The 17360-nt window shown below is 43.4% G+C and overlaps 1 protein-coding gene across 1 annotated transcript; it reads left to right on the plus strand.

The window, feature by feature from the left end:
• The first annotated feature begins 5754 nt into the window (after window positions 1-5754).
• LOC129865311 (leukotriene A-4 hydrolase-like) lies at window positions 5755-16337 on the plus strand. Its single transcript, XM_055937987.1, has 18 exons — window positions 5755-6000; window positions 7020-7150; window positions 7907-8027; window positions 8764-8937; window positions 11209-11261; window positions 11371-11443; window positions 11776-11916; window positions 12002-12025; window positions 12122-12192; window positions 12378-12489; window positions 13397-13541; window positions 13667-13770; window positions 13867-13937; window positions 14103-14157; window positions 14268-14363; window positions 14475-14557; window positions 14638-14742; window positions 14925-16337. Exons 1-18 carry the CDS (start codon window positions 5845-5847, stop codon window positions 15055-15057), a joined length of 1848 nt encoding a protein of 615 aa, XP_055793962.1. The 5' UTR covers window positions 5755-5844; the 3' UTR covers window positions 15058-16337.
• Window positions 16338-17360: the final 1023 nt, after the last annotated feature.

A 17360-nucleotide genomic window follows, 5' to 3' on the forward strand; every position in this document is an offset into this window, starting at 1 on the left:
TCCTGGCATCCGCCAAAACCAGATTCATCCGTCAGACTGCCAGATGGTGAAGCGTGATTCATCACTCCAATCCAATGGCGGCGAGCTTTACACCACTCCAGCCGACGCTTGGCATTGTGCATGGTGATCTTAGGCTTGTGTGCGGCTGCTCGGCCATGGAAGACCAATTCATGAAGCTCCTGATTAACAGTTATTGTGCTGACGTTGCTTCCAGAGGCAGTTTGGAACTCGGTAGTGAGTGTTGCAACGGAGGACAGACGATTTCTACGCGCTTCAGCACTCGGGGGTCCCGTTCTGTGAGCTTGTGGGGCCTACTACTTCGCGGCTGAGCGGTTGTTCCAACTTACTTGTTGGAAAGGTGGCATCCTATGATGGGGCCACGTTGAAAGTCACTGAGCTCTTCAGTACTGGCCAGTTTACTACCAATGTTTGTCTATGGACATTGTATTGCTGTTTGCGTGATTTAAAAAAAAAAAAAACGTGTCAGCAACGGGTGTAGCCGAATCCACTAATTTGAAGGGGTGTCCACATACGTTTGTACATATAACCCTAAACTGAAATCTAAGATTTTGTAACCTGGATATTTAGAGGTGTTTCAATGTAGTGTGATTTGTTTGTGCTTGATCAAAAGAAAATACTGAGATTGATGAAAGCCTCAAAATGTATGTCACTTAAATGTAATTCACACCTTTTATGGGTTTAATGACAGGAGTTTTAAACTCAACAACAACAAAAAATTAGAAGGTGCATATAGTTATATTTTACGCTAACAACTATGCATGTTACATCTGAATAGCTGGAATAGAGCAAAAGGCTATACTCAAACCTGTCCCTCTCCACAGGTATATGCTTCAATCCCAATCAGGATACTTAGTGAAGGCATAATCTCATAAAGTCTACATTTCAACTACTCTCTATTCCCATTGACCTAATGTTATTGTCATGATGAACCATAGCTATGTTTCTTATATTACCTAAACTTCTAGTTTGCTACATTATACATCGTCATTATATTACTCAGAGGGGGGTAGTGGTTTGGCTGATGGCAATACTTTTAGTTTCAGGTTGTTTTTAAAGAGACCAAAAACAAAAACACTTCAGTGTCAGTTTCTGTATCTATTCAGCAGTGTGTCAGTGTTAGCATCAGTATCGGTGTAGTACAGTCCGCAGGTCCTCTGGTAGAGAGTTGATGATAGTCTGGAGGTATCCCTCTAGATTCTCCAGCGCCCCTTCCTTCACTGGCAGCTGCTGCTTGCCAGCCTTCATCTGGATTGGGGAACAGACAGAGACTATAGTACGCAATGGTTTGTGGCACAGAATTAATTTCTTACACTAAATATAGCATGTTACTAATGGTTGAGGTAAGTAATGGACATATTGATGGGTTTTACTGACCAGTTTCTCTCAGCTTCAGAACCAGGTCCACGATCTCCACCTCTGACTTGCCTTTGGTCCAACCCAGCAGGTCCTGGGTGAGTAGATCATTAACAAAACATTCAAACGAACCAACTCTTATGGGTAGGGAAAGGACTGCTAACTGAAGTAAAGTCAGTGGAGTCGTATGCTTGAGTTTATTGGTCACTTGATGCTCTGTAAGTCGAGTTAAACTAATGTCTTTAGGTGTGAGTGAACAAGGCTGTGAGGATCAACTCACAGCATCACAGACAACCTCTAGGTGGAGACATTCTAGTTTCTGGGTTGTCTCCCTATGTCACAGGTGATACCAGCCATTGAAGTTGGGGGACCTGAAGAATTTCCTACTAGGCCATACATCGACGTGCAATGCATTATGGATGATTTGTTTAGAAAAACATGTGCCACAACTAGATACAATAGTTAGAAATGACAGATGAGGTGGCAGGTGGACAGACTCACCTGTACAGGCCCACCCAATCCCCTTTGAGCACAGAGGTGAGCCGAGGTCCAGCGTGCTCCAGAGTCCCCATGAACTCCTGACTGAAGGGACAGATCTGAGGGGTCTGAAACACACACACACTTATTACCATATTATCAACATACCATAGAAACAGGGTTGCTATCAATGTCACCCACCTTCCAAGGAGTCACAGACCTCTAGCAGAGGCATCAGGCTGGCAAGGTAGCGTTCCTGGGGGAGACAAAGACAGATGAGACACACAGCAGGACAGACAGTCTATATAGGGGTGAGATGTATGGGTGGAAGGGAAGGCAGTCCCCTCACCAGTGGGATGATGAAGCTCTGGGTGAGTTCTAACAGATGTCTCCTCAAGATGGCACTCTGCACCTCAGAATCCCTTTTGATGAGAGACTTGTCTTTTTGAAGGAACGTTTTATGTGCTGTGTAGATACCTACAGTTTGGGAGAACATGTTTTACACACCAACTCACTCTCTCAAACCATGTTGGTTCCATAACTCCAGATGTTTTACATGACTTAGTGTCCAGTGTTTTCAGCTTGGCTAGTTTCTTCACCTTCACCTGCTTTGGCAGATCACCTGACATCTTGAGTTCTCCAAGGTGTATAATGTGGGGCCAGGACTGAAAGGTCTTTATGAAGAAGGGATTAGTGACCCCCAGAATCACATTGGGACTGGAGAGGAGAGAGAAAAGGGAGCAGGGTGAGTTGAGTTGCCCCTCGGGTATGACAGAGTATAAACAGTGTTTAGAGTAAGCCCTACTCACGGTGCCTGTGTCATAGTGCTATACTCCTTAAACTCAGTGTTGTGTATGGTGAAGTAGGGCCTGTAATCACAGCAATACAGCAGTGGAGCAATCGAGCTGTAGGATGGGAGAAAGACAAATTTCATTTTACAAACTCACCGAGTTACGGTACATACACGTGACGCTAAATGTCATATTTCATGCATTTTCTGTTTACCTCCCTAGGGCCAGCACTGTTTCCGAGGAAACAGTGGGAAAGGGTGCCATGATGACCACGGGCTCCCCGAGCAGCAAGAGCTCCCAGAGCATCTGCAGGTGGATCAGGAAGGACTGGAAACACCTGGACAGGTCAGAGTGCAAAGGTCAGTTCATATACAATGCTGCTTTCACTAATACAATGTATCCTCAAATTAAACTGAGAATACAGCTAAATTCAAGCCATGTAATTTACACAAACAGATACATAACTATTTACAGTATATGTTTAGATTTTCACTTACTTGAAGAGGTCAAGCTCATGTATGGTCGGTAGCATCATAGGGGCTGGTAGAAGATGATTATAACAGAAACATACTTTTTAGATGTTTTTAGATGAAGTCCTCTAGCGATACCCATCAACTAGCATCAACTTTACTAACATCATGGATATATCGTATTTTCACGTGGTCCATTACATAAAAAGCTATACCAACCTCCTTTTGTGCTTGTTTCACCGGGCTCCCCCCTGGTTTGTCATTTTTGGATTGGATCCTGACCTGCATGACCACGCCCATCACAGGCAGGTTCAGTGTCAGCCCTGGCACCGGAGATTGCCATTGGTCAATCTCGTTGCACACTGCATGGTGGGAGAGTAAAGAAAGATAAAGTTAGGGAAGTAGAGTCCAGACTGTACCTTAGTGCCCTAGTTAACTATAATGGGAGATGAATTAGAAATAAGACAAGAAGTTATATATCTCCCCACCTGCTTCAAGGCAAGGTTCCAACTTCTCAAAATACCCTGGAGCTATGATCTGCAGCAGGGACTGAAAGAGGTGAGCATACGGTCTGGACACCAGTACAAGAGACTAGCGAGAGAGTGAAAGAGAAAGGCAGGAGAGAGAATGAAAGAGAAAACCAAATGTGAATACATTGTGGTTCTGATTACTAATCAGATCTGGAACATAAGCTTCTCACCTTCTGAAAGTAGCCTCTTGACGTCCTCGACTTTTTTGAAGTAGACATAGCCATAGAAATGGGCCAGCTCTCGCTGAGGGAGAAAGGGAAAGGGGGAGAGATTAGATAATAAGTTATTGCAATGACAGAAGTTTAGTGGTGGCTGACATGATATTCCACTCCAGTCACCGATTTCAGATTAGCTGTCCCTACCAAAGAACCAACCATAACCCTAAAAGGTAAGCAACCAAACTGTCCCTGCCCTGGACCAGTTGTTCAGTCAGACCACAGTAAAGGACCGATGACGGACGCCCAATCACAAATCGACCCCTAAGACTAAGCCCTACACCCTATGCACTTGTGGAGATGTGAGAGGTCTTGGTTGATATAAGCAATAGTGAAACTTTCACCTAGCCTATCAGAGGGCAACTATTACCCTATTGCTTACACCTGTCAAATCCAATCAGATCTTCATAAATATGATTTGGGATTGGGCCAGACAGAGGGCTCACCAGTAGTGTGACTGGTGCATTTCTGCTGTAGGCATCCTCCTCTACAAACCAGGAGCCCCTGCGGCCCACAGACTGACGCAGTCCGAAGCTGAACTGGGTGTCCAGTGCGGGCCCCAAGGCATCCTAGGAAATATCACACAGGTCATGTGATTGATATAGATTTTTGACCCAATCCCAAATTGATCCCTAGACCCTACGCCCTATACACTTGTGGCGATCTGAGTGGATTTGACAGGTGCAAGCAATTTGGCAGGGATCATCAACTAAATTCAGCCTTTGCTGAACTTTTCTTGAGCAGCTGGTCAGAGGTCCAGAACATAATTACAAATCATTTGTAGACTTCAAATTACCTGCAAGAAGCCCAAACGGATGTAATATTTGAATAAAACATAATTTCAAACTTTGCTTACATTTGTATACGATCACATGTATCTCTTGCTCTACTATGCCTGGGAATACTTTGGAACATATTTCCAAAATTAAAATCACTTGGAGCTGATTTGCTAGTGTTTTTTCAGTCTTTTGTGTCCAGCAATAACACTTTATTTTACTATTTTTCTTTTGCTCAGAAAACTTGGGGGCCAAATAAAATCACCTGTGGACAGAATTCAGCTCACGGGCCGCCAGTTGGGGAACCCTGCAATATGGTTATAGTTCCAACTTCTGATAGAATAGGTGGAAGTTACACAATATTGCTAAAAACCATCAAATCATGTCAGATCTCCACAAGTGCATAGGGCCCTGGATCGATTTGGGGTTAGGCCTCTGACTGTAATGTATTTTGTGATGACAGATTGCGTAATCTAATACACTAACCTGAGTAAAAGTCAGGGAAGAACAGGTAGCAAACGCTAGTTTTCTGGAGTTTAAAGTAGAGGAAGCACAATCAGGGTCTTACAAAATGATATATTCATTGACAGGCAACTAGCTTGTTATGTATGGGGTGCATCACAAAAAGTATGAGCGTAAATTCATGTCATACCTCCTTCTCAGTGAGTTTCACATGGTGTGGGTACACCTGCTGGAATAGAGGAAAAAGTGCCAATATGTCATGATGTCACTATTTCACACATGCACCGGCTGGCCAGATTATGAAACACATGAGAGGTTGATGTGGACCAGGTTGTGGATCATGTTGGTTTCTTTCTGCAAGCAAACCAGACTTTGTACACATTAACATCATTAGCACGCTAGCTAGATTGGATGGATCAACAACACATTTTAGGGATGCTACACTACAGTAAAGTATGTTGAAACAAACAAAAAAAAAAGCTAAAAACAAGTGCTATTGAAAGACTGCTTTGAAATCAGCATGATTAAAATGTTTCCTCGAAGTGTTTACTAATGCAAATAAATAGATCAGGTAAATGTACTGGTGTGATTATTCATTTTGAAAGAAACTCAACGCGTTCAGCTCCAGCGTAAACTACAACTCCCACAATACACGCAGCAGGGCGATGTCACATGGACGTGCGGTGAGCTGAGTTGTAGTTCATAGGTAATGCAAGTGTTTTGCGCTCTCTCATGATCCTGGACCGAACATGACTTCAGCTACAGACCCCTGCTCATTTTCCTCATTTTCCAAGTGCGTTACCAAGCACCTGAATCTCACCTTCCATGTGGATTTTGACAGCCATGTACTCAAAGCTAAGGTCGCGCTCACGGTGGAGGTTTTAGTGGATCATTTCACGTCTTTGGTACAGTATTTATCTAATTTCTCAATCTGGTTAGCCAGCAAGTTAACGTTAGTAAACTAACGTTAGCCAGCCAAGTTCATTCATTCTTGCTAACAAATGCCTTTGTGTTGCTAATGAATTTGACGTGGGAAAAAGCCTTGTTTCAGTACACATTGTTTTGGGTGGGTAACGTTATAATTTGTAGAACGTTCCAACAGGGATCTGTTCCAAAAACTAAGTAAAGTATAAGATTGCCAACAAACAACACATACAAAGTAGCATGATCAATTCACCTAGTTAACTAACTGCCGAATAGGCATCAACTCACCACGTAACTTATTCTTAATGTTTGTCCATAGGCTACCAGAGTGAGGACATTAATTCTTCAGAAATAAACTTATTGAAATAGCCCACTCCTTACCCAGGATGTTATTCTGCCGGTATACAACTTTATATGCCTTGTTTGTTGGCAACCTTGTTATTTACGAAGTTTTTGGAACGGATTCCTGTTGGAACGTTAAACAAATTATACCCACCCCCTTGTTTCAGTTGTAAACCTTGTTTCGTTCCACCTGTTTCAGTACACTGCCGCAAAGCAATTGGTTGAACTTATCAGACACACAACGTATCACACACTGCTGCAAGACAAGCTCTGATTTGAATCTCACTCATTGCAAATCTGATCAGTAGTGGGTCACATTCAAAAATGATATGGAGCTAGCCATATGTGCTTTATGACACTGTTCTGCTCAGTGACAGTAAGACTTTGACAGGTCGAGCTGGCATGTGATACCAGGCGCGTTAACTTTAGATCGGAGTTCAGACTGTGTGTGTCTCACAGCAGGTGTAGAAAATGTAGTTAGCCTCTCAGGGCCAGGTAGAGATAGAATTATGTATTTCTTATGGTGACAGCTGTTTTACAGTCACAATCTGGGGGAAGTTGGAGGTTGTGTTTCTTGTAGTTGGTGACACTGTTGGTTACCCAAACGTTTGCCCAACTTCCCCTTTCTTTCCTCTCTTTCTCTCCTTCCTACCATCAGACCCTTGACACGAAGGACCTGAAGGTCTCCAAGGTAACAGCCAATGGACAGGCAGCAAAGTTCACTCTGGGACCCAAGCACAGGTTCATGGGAACCCCTCTGGAGATCACACTGCCATTTGACCTCTCCAGGTAACAGTAGGGGAAGGGTCTCAAAGACCCTCCCCATTATTGATTAAGGGGACCTTAAGAAGCATATGCTCACTATTATACTGTTGCTATGTGTCTGAAACTCTGCCACTATACTTTTCACAAGCTATCTATATTAGTATTTGCGGTTACGCCAAAGCTGTGGCCAGAGCGTGCCTGCAGGCTGGGTGTGAGTTGTACCGGAACTAGGTAAAGAGCTGAGAAGTTAACACTGTCTGGTTTTGACACTTTTTGACCTCGTGTGACAGTGGAAAATGCAAATGATACTTAGAATTTAGAGAGGCTACTATTCTAGGTTACCTTATAAGGTAACCTCAGCTTATTGCTGCACACATACATTGTTAACTTCTGCCTGCAATTGCATTAATAAAGGTTTGATTGATTTACTTAAAGAAGATATTGTCTGACTGCTGATTTCACCAATAAGCCAATGATTGACAATGAACAAGGAACCTACCCCGACATAACCACCCCCCTCTGTCTCACTCTCACACCTTAGGGGCCTGTTTAGGAAGATGTCATGTTACAGAACATTCAGATAGAAATGAATTATGTAGAACAGATATGATTGTCATATAGAGTGGGGAATAGTGTCTTCTCTATTCATTCCATTTCTACCTGTAACTTTCAGAACACTGCACATCACTGATTCCACCCCAGGTAACTCAACCCTCAGAGATTGAACTGATGGATACTGGCTTAGAGGTCAAATTAATTGTGTGTGTGTTTGTTTCTCAGGGGTCAGCATGTGATCGTGGAGGTGACTTATGAGACTGCTTCTAGTGCTTCTGCGCTGCAGTGGCTCACTCCTGAACAGACTGCTGGGAAGAAACACCCCTACCTCTTCAGCCAGTGCCAGGTAACACACACACATACACTGTGAGTTTATGGACATGCACAAACATGAAAAGTCCTATTTTTGGGTTGGGCTTGTTCTAATTCAACAAAAGACTGCACCACGAACAGTACTTCTATGGTAAAAGTAGTTGCAAGTCTGTGGCATCAAAATGGAACATTTTCACATCTGCCGAGTGTAACTGTAGTCACGCACAGAAACCACTTCTGTTACTAGAAGTTCTTATCATTATTGTTTGGTTGGGTGCCAGTCTTGCTCAACGGTCATTTTAACTGTAAAAGTAGTTGTAAGACTGTCTCAAAAGACATTACAAGGGAACACTTTCCCAACCCCATCGTCTGCAACATCCGGCCACTGGTGTTGTAATCACGCACAGAAACCTGTTCTGCTCTTTGAAGTTCTTAGCAGAAGAAAGATTTAATCATTTGATTGTAACCTGTGCCAGGTGAGGTTGCTTTTGCCCCTGCTTTCTTTCTTTATTATATCCCCCTCCTCTTCTCCTTCTTTTTTTTGTGTGTATCACCTGTGTCCAAAGGTGCCGTGTTCAGCTGCAGCACTGTTAAGATGAATGAGAATCTTGATCATTGGCTCCTCTGTCGCTTATATTGATATTAACAGCCCTCTATATTATCGCACACAATATTAATTTGTTTACTTACATTACTTATATTCGTCCCCTCTTGGAGATAAATCCAGATTAGGTGGTTGATGTGCTAATAACCACCTCAAACCCCTCCAGGCCACCCATTGCAGGAGCATGGTACCCTGCCAGGATACTCCCGCTATGAAACACACCTACTATGCCCAGGTGTCTGTCCCCAAGGAGCTGGTGGCTGTGATGAGTGCTGTACGGGACGGAGAGGAGCCTGATCCCCAGGACAGCAGCCGTGTCATCTACCACTTCAGACAACCAGTCAGTGTTTCTATTCTCGATCACTGTTTCTATCCATTTCTCCATGCAACCATCCATTGTCATCCATAGCTTAATACAGTAAGTCAGTCTTGCTTTTTGGCTTGACTGTTCAAGGTACAGCGCTGCCAAAGTAGCTGCTGATCAAGCAATAATGAGTTAATTACAAGGAATGTTTAGATGAAACAGCCAGATAACAAAAGGAACGCCTGCAATCTGAATGAAATGCAGTACCAGTCAGAAGTTTGGAGGGTTTTTCTTTATTTGTACTATTTTCTACATTGTAGAATAATAGTGACGACGTCAAAACTATGAAATAACACATATAAAATCATGTAGTAACCAAAAAAGTGCTAAACAAATCAAAATATATTTTATATTTGAGATTGTTCAAAGTAGGCACCTCTTTGCCTTGATGACAGCTTTGCACAAGCTTGGCATTCTCTCAACCAGCTTCATGAGGTAGTCACCTGGAATGCATTTCAATTAACAGGTGTGTCTTGTTAATTTGTGGAATTTATTTCCTTTTTAATGCGTTTGAGCCAATCAGTTGTGTTGTGACAAGGTTGGGGTGTTATACAGAAGATAGCCCTATTTGGTAAAAGACCAAGTCCATATTATGGCAAGAACATCTCAAATAAGCAAAGAGAAATGACAGTCCATCATTACTTTAAGACATGAAGGTCAGTTAATCTGGAAAAGTTCAAGAACTTTGAAGTACAGTCGCGAAAACCATCTAGCACTATGATGAAACCCACTCTCATGAGGACCGCCACAGGAAAGTAAGACCCAGAAATACATCTGCTGCAGAGGATAAGTTCGTTAGAGTTACCAGCCTCGGGGGCCTCCCGGGTGGCGCAGTGGTCTAGGGCACTAAATCGCAGTGCTAGCTGCCCCACCAGAGTCTCTGGGTTCGCGCCCAGGCTCTGTTGCAGCCGGCCGCAACCGGGAGGTCCGTGGGGCGACGCACAATTGGCATAGCGTCGTCCGGGTTAGGGAGGGTTTGGCCGGTAGGGATATCCTTGTCTCATCGCGCTCCAGCGACTCCTGTGGCGGGCCGGGCGCACCACACATTGGTGCGGCTGGCTTCCGGGTTGGAGGCGCGCTGTGTTAAGAAGCAGTGCGGCTTGGTTGGGTTGTGCTTCGGAGGACGCATGGCTTTCGACCTTCTCTCCCGATCCCGTACGGGAGTTGTAGCGATGAGACAAGATAGTAATTACTAGCGATTGGATACCACAAAAATTGGGGAGAAAATGGGATTAAAAAAAATTATAATAAAAATAAGAGTTACCAGCCTCAGAAGTTGCAGCCCAAATAAATGCTTCACAGAGTTCAAGTAACAGACACATCTCAACATCAACTGTTCAGAGGAGAACACGTGAATCAGGCTTTCATGGTTGAATTGCAGCAAAGACACCACTACTAAAGGACACCAATCAGAAAAGAATTGCTTGGGCCAAGAAACACGAGCAATGGACATTAGACCGGTGGAAATCAGTCCTTTGGTCTGATGAGTCCAAATTTGAGATAGTTGGGTGTGTCTTTGTGAGATGCAGAGTAGGTGAACTGATGATCTCTGCATGTGTGGTTCCCACCGTGAAGCATGGAAGAGGAGGTGTGATGGTGTGGGAGTGCTTTGCTGGTGACACTGTCAGTGATTTATTTAGAATTCAGGGCACACTTAACCAACATGGCTACCACAGCATTCTCCAGCGATATGCCATCCCATCTGGTTTGAGCTTAGTGGGACAATGACCCAAAACACACCTCCAGACTGTGTAAGGGCTATTTGACCAAGGAGAGTGATGGAGTGCTGCATCAGATGCCCTGGCCTCCACAATCACTGACCTCAACCCAATTGAGATGGTTTGGGATGAGTTGGACTGCAGAGTGAAGGAAAAGCAGCCAACATGTGCTCAACATGTGGGAACTCCTTTATTAAGACCGTTGGAAAACCATTCCTCATGAAGCTGGTTGGGAGAATAACAAGAGTGCCTTGATGACAGCTTTGCACAAAGGGTGGCTACTTTGAAGTATCTCAAATATAAAATATGATTCGATATTTGTTATTTTATAGTTTTGATGCTTTCACTATTATTTTACAATGTAGAAAATAGTAAAAATAAAGAAAAACCCTTGAATGAGTACAGTAGGTGTGTTCAAACTTTTAACTGGTACTGTACATTGTCAGTGACTGGAGCAGGTACATGGCTGTGTGTGTCTGACCGCTGTGTTTGATTTATTTCACCATTGTTGACCTTTGACACCTCCCAGGTGCCCATGCCCTCTTACCTCATTGCCATCGTGGTGGGAGCTCTGGAGAGCAGGTACACACACCCACCCATACATATAACTATTGCCCTGTTTTCCTACTCTTTATTGTAAATGAATAAATGATCAGTGAAATATTAGTAATAAATGTTTGTTGTTTACAAGAGAGATTGGGCCCAGGTCTCGTGTTTGGTCAGAGAAGGAGTTTGTGGACAAGGCAGCATATGAGTTCTCAGAGGTGAGTTTAGCAGTATTTACTGTATCTGTGTGGTACGTAGGTCATTTGTCTGTCCCACTCATCCTACATCAGCAGAGTTTTTAATATTGAAATGTCAGCCTTGTCAAAAGGTGTGTTTTTGTTAACTCGAAATGACACAACGACAAGGTTCCAGTTCAACAAAGTTTTACTATACTATATGAACACATTACAAGGTAGCCATTCCACTCCAGGCTAGGTCCATCAACAACAAGACTCCCTGCACAGGCGCACTCTTGACTGAGTGATAGCCCCGTAATAACAGAAATATAGGGATACTTAAAACATGAACTGAACATGTACGACCCTCTCAGACAGAGACCATGTTGAAGACAGCTGAGGGCCTTGCAGGGCCATATGTTTGGGGCCAGTATGACATCCTGGTCCTGCCCCCCTCATTCCCATATGGAGGCATGGAGAACCCCTGCCTTACCTTTGCCACCCCCACGCTGCTGGTGAGAGACCTTACACAATACCAAATCCCCATTGTCTGTGTGTTGTTTTTTGTAATATTCCTTTCATCCTATGTTTATCTTCTAGGCTGGAGACAGATCCTTGTCCAATGTAAGTAAACACAGTTCACATGTGTCCGTGTCTTCTCAAGTATGTGTTGATATCTGTGTACTGGTGTGTTAACCTGTGTCGTGTTTCTCTCTCCAGGTCATAGCCCATGAGATCTCTCACAGCTGGACTGGCAACCTGGTGACCAACAAGACCTGGGAGCACTTCTGGTACGACACAGAGAAAACATTCTATCAATGTAATTTTCTCGCTTGAATGAATGGGAATGATATGTTAATTGGTCAAATTAGCCATAACTGAGTATCAGACAAATGGGATTGAGAGATGGAAAAGGTAGATCGCTTTCCGGAGTTAATGAGTTCATAATTAATGTCTGTGCCCCTTCCTTCTCCAGGTTGAACGAGGGTCACACGGTGTACCTTGAGAGAATGATTGGCAGGTCTTTGGAGAGTGAACAGTTCAGACAGTTCAAGGCCATGGGCGGCTGGAAGGACCTGCAGGAATCGGTGAGAGAACACACACACACATGCTTGAGTACACTGTTCACATTGGCAGTTTGAAGTGACTCAAATCCTTTTTTTTTATATATATAATCTGTTATTTTTCCTGAAGTTTGAACACCCAAAAAGCACATGGAATTGGATATTTCAAGTCACATTTCAAACCACCTTTGGTATATGGTTTGAAGTCAGTTATACATCTGATTCCTAGCCATGCGACTTGTTTTTAAACGGTCAAATCGGATTAATTTGCTCTCAAGTGGTTTTTGTGGCATATCTTGTTGCTTGCTAGCTACTCTGACAGTTTGACAAGAACATGTGGTAGCTAAATAGCTTGTTAATTGTTTACAAACATTAGTGAATGTGCTAGAGCGATAAACAGCCACCTAGCTAGCTAGTTGACTGGTGTGGCTAACCAAAAAGGCCTTGTTTTGAAAGTTAGGTCGTATCATTTGAAGCTTTTAAATGTGTTCTAACACTGATTTTGGTCATTCAAAGCAACTGGGAAACATCCATGGCAGGCTTTGTCACCTTAGCTTGCTACATAACTTCTGAGTTGATAGGAAGCGCGAGCACCAACACCAGTCAGCCTACACCACTGTGCGCACACCCTTCGCTACTATGACAACTAGCGTAACCATGTCAGCTAATAACTGCTGTCTGAACACACAAAAATCAAATTTGGTCACTTGTAACTTCCTTTTTGGACAGTCAGTATTCCAAAAATGATTTGGAGAATCAAAACTGATTTGAGTATTGAGGCCTGCAGTGTGAACAAGGCTTAAGTAATGTGTCCGACTTCACTGAAGTCACTTAGCTGTTCATTCATACCTGTGTGTGTTTTGCGTTTGTTTGTGTGCGGGTGCAACTGTGTATGCCCGACCTTATCTGATCTGTTACCTCTGTCTCCCAGGTGAACACGTTTGGGGCCAACAACCCTCTGACCAACCTGGTTCCCAACCTGAATGAGGTGGACCTTGACGAAGCCTTCTCCTCTGTCCCCTACGAGAAGGGTTTCGCTCTTCTCTACCACTTGGAGGAGCTCATGGGAGGACCTGGTGAGACACACACACACACACACACACACACACACACACACACACACACACACACACACACACACACAGTTGCATTTCCTTCAGTAATAAAAATGAAGTCACGTAATTGGCTGTGTCTCTTACAGAGGTGTTTATGGATTTTGTTAAGTCGTACATCCAGCTGTTTGCTTACAGCAGCGTCACTACCGAGGAGTGGAAGCACTACCTCTTCACCTATTTTAAGAACAAGGTACAGTAACCACCACTTTCCACCTAACCAAGTTGCTATCAAATCCTCTTGCTGTGGCTCTTGTTTCACCTTTACTGCTCCCTATTCCGATCACAGGTGGACATCCTGAATAAGGTGGACTGGAACGCCTGGATGCACACCCCTGGGATGCCCCCCGTCAAACCACAGTGGGTTTACCTTACCATTTCACTTGAGAATCACTCATCTGGCTGGCTGTTACACCTTTGAGCCCCACTTCTGTTATTTTGCGGGTCTGTTTTTAGTTGTGTCACTGTTTACCTGTCCACTCAATCGGAGGTGTGTGTTAAATCGATGCCCCCCTCCTCCCCCAGATATGACAGCACCATGGCAGACGCCTGCATCGCGCTGTGTAAGAGATGGGTGAAGGTGAGGGTACATTCTCCACATTGATAATGTGTATGTTCTAGAACCTCAGGATGATAGAACATAGCATTTTTACAAGTATTACTGTGTTGTTAATTTCTCTCCCTCTCTAGACCAAAGAGGGGGATCTGGGGAATTTCATTGAGGTGGATGTGAAGACTCTCTCCACCCACCAGCTCATAGAGTTCCTGTCTCTGCTCCTGCAAGAGGTAGACACGCCTCACTGTCACTCACCCGGTCGTCATAGCAACCTTCCATAAGCCATGTGATCGCTCTAGTCCAATCCAAAGCGGACCAATGACCGTATCTTCTCCCCCTAGGAGCCCCTCCCCCTCAGCCATGTGAAGAGGATGCAGGAAGTGTACCAACTCAACGCCTTCAACAACGCAGAGATCCGCTTCAGGCGAGTTCCTGTTCTGGGGTCCCATCATGCGGGATGTGTCTGTGTGTCATTGTCTCTCACTGTTGGCTCCCTTCTTCCAGGTGGCTGCGGCTGTGTGTCAAGTCCAAGTGGGAGGATGCCGTTCCCATGGCACTGAAGATGGCGACAGAGCAGGGGAGGATGAAGTTCACACGGCCACTATTCAAGTAACCAACGGCGCCACTATCTGAGAGACAATCTCTGTTATTAGATGCCATGCGTTGTGCTTTCTGGATCAAATTATTTCTAGGCAGCATCTTGTTAAAAACATGAGTCCTATTCTCTTATTTAGAGACCCTTTGTGTGTGTGTTCTACCTAATCCCTCTCTTTCTCCCTCCCTTCTTTTAGAGAAGTGTATAACTTTGATAAGTATCATGAGGAGGCGGTGCGTGTGTTCATAGCCCACCGGGCAGCCATGCACCCGGTAACGGCCAATCTGGTGGCCAAGGACCTGAAGGTGGACGCCGACAAGAGCACCTGATTCTAATTGGAATCCCACCAGAGGCACTCCAAGACTGGCATTATTACCGGGGGACACCCCACCCCGTTGACGAAAACGACCAGAGAAAGCTAGAGAGAAGCTTCCAGCCGCACCCCCACTTTTTATAACGGTCTCTACTTTGCTTGGCAGCTATTCAGAATTGGCTTGTTTCTGTTTTGTTTTACATTAAGGTTTGTGATATGTCGAGCATATTCTCGACAATTCTGAATTTTTGAATTTAATTTAATTTGAATTGGCCACACCCCACAGGAAGCAGAACTCGAATTGAAGTTAGTCAAATTTAATTTAAACCAATTAAGACATGAAAGTCTATTAATTTGACAAATCTTTTATAAAAAGCATATGCCACTTAATGCAAAGAATACACATACCATTTCAAATATTATGGCTCTATTCAATCAGATCTGCTTTAGCAGACATCAGCATAGCTTTTGTTTTGACAACGGAGGTGGAATTGTTAGATCTGTCAACTCTACAAGTGACTCCTGGCATTATATCCTAAAGCAGACATTGTCATTGGCTGCACGGCATTGCATTAACAGAAATCCCATGGAGCCTTGTTTACAAGTTGAACACTGGAATGTGAAATGTAATCTACACCACGATTAGGATGATAGAAATCCTCATTATTTTGTTGAATGATTTTTCAATTTGAGCAAAATTATTTCTATATAGCCTACACTTTCTTGCTCGGAATTTCTAATGCAAGTAATACTATCGCAGGTTAACACTTGATCTGATTGAATATACGCTTTAGTTTGATTATAACTCAAACCAGTATTTTTCTCTGTCATTATATGTTAGCTTATTCCCTTTCATACATTTCCCAGAAGTTATTAGATCAAACAATTGTATTTGGATATTTAAAAACATGAAGGGAATTATTATAGACAACCCACAACATGATCTTAGAGTATTTCAGACCACTGTAATTATTTAAAAATGTTTTAAAAGAGAATGAGTTCTTTTTTTTTAAATGAAATGTTTCCTTATGGTATTGGTAACCATACATGACCATACAAACATTTCTATCGTAATTTGTAGAATTTGCAACTCAATTCAGAATTGACTTCAACCCAGACGTCGAGGTATTTATCTCAGGGCAGAAAAGTTATAAATATATATATATATTTATTTTTTGGGAAACTCATTTTAGAACAGTTAAATCTTGTCCAGAATGCAAATACAGAACCTGTGTGAATTAGTTGCAATTATCTCATGCTTTCTTTGACGCCATTAAACACCATTATCAGAGATTATTGAATGTCTCATGTTTTTTCCTGACCAGTTGACAGTATTAGACAGTCTCACGTCCCAGCATATGCCCTCTAGCAGTAATTCTGAGAAGTGACGAAAGAATCTGAGAGATGATTACCAATCAACACTGGACTACAGACTTCCATCCCATTCTGTTGCTTCAGACAGAAGGGCTGGTAGGTAGATGTGCTGGTTCTGGTATATGTGCTTTGTAGGATGTAGGGCACCCAGATTGAGTCCAGGATTCAATCTGATTGCTGGTTATAGGCATATAACTCGAGATTGAGCCGGCATGCAGCATTTACTGTGAGTGGGATCTCTGGGGACACGGGAACATTGCTTTTAAAAGCTGCAATGCCTATAGCATGTGATCGGATTGAATCCCTGCCCGAGTGTCGCTCTGGGGTTGCAATTACGGGGTTGTGGGTTCAAATCTCAACTCTGTGTTTTGAACGTAGTCTCGGAAATCCAAGACCTAAGGCAACGGCACTAGTATGCTGGACTATTTTGAATGCATTTTCACAGTATGTTAAAAATACATATATGAAGAGACGACCTGTGAACGAGCTGGTGCCTCAGGTGTAAGGAGTTTGCTCTCAATGACAGGTCATGGGTTCAAGACCTGCGCGCACCACTGGAATGCTTTAATTCTGAACAAGGGGATACTACTCAGTCAATGAGCAGCGGTTATTGAGAAAGCAGCGGTTCAATATAGACTTCTCTATTTTAAAACGAAGGGCCCTATTCAATCTGTATCGCTGACGTGTTACAGATTGTGGCAATATACTGTACATTCTAAAGTCATTTCCGATTAAGGCCAACATATGCAGCTTTAAATGCAGTCTCCGCCAACGCGGAAACATTGCCTTTAAATTACAATTGGGCTTTAGCGCTGAACTACCGCGATAAACATTGATCTCGATTTTTAAAAAAGAGACCACTTTTTCCTGCTGTCCTCCCTTTCGAACACAAGGAATTTACCCCTCCGCCTCCACCTATTACTCCCATCCAATCAGCCATCATTG

This window comes from Salvelinus fontinalis, chromosome 11 (assembly GCF_029448725.1).
Source record: "Salvelinus fontinalis isolate EN_2023a chromosome 11, ASM2944872v1, whole genome shotgun sequence".
NCBI classification, from domain to species: Eukaryota; Metazoa; Chordata; class Actinopteri; order Salmoniformes; family Salmonidae; genus Salvelinus; species Salvelinus fontinalis.

What these genes read in the sequence shown, in the direction of transcription:
- LOC129865311 (XM_055937987.1), top strand. Translation starts at nt 5,845, where the DNA reads ATGACTTCAGCTACAGACCCCTGCTCATTTTCCTCATTTTCCAAGTGC. An exon ending in GGAGCTCATGGGAGGACCTG is followed by an intron (nt 13,542 to 13,666) that starts GTGAGACACACA and finishes TGTCTCTTACAG; the next exon opens with AGGTGTTTATGGATTTTGTT. An exon ending in TTCACACGGCCACTATTCAA is followed by an intron (nt 14,743 to 14,924) that starts GTAACCAACGGC and finishes CCCTTCTTTTAG; the next exon opens with AGAAGTGTATAACTTTGATA.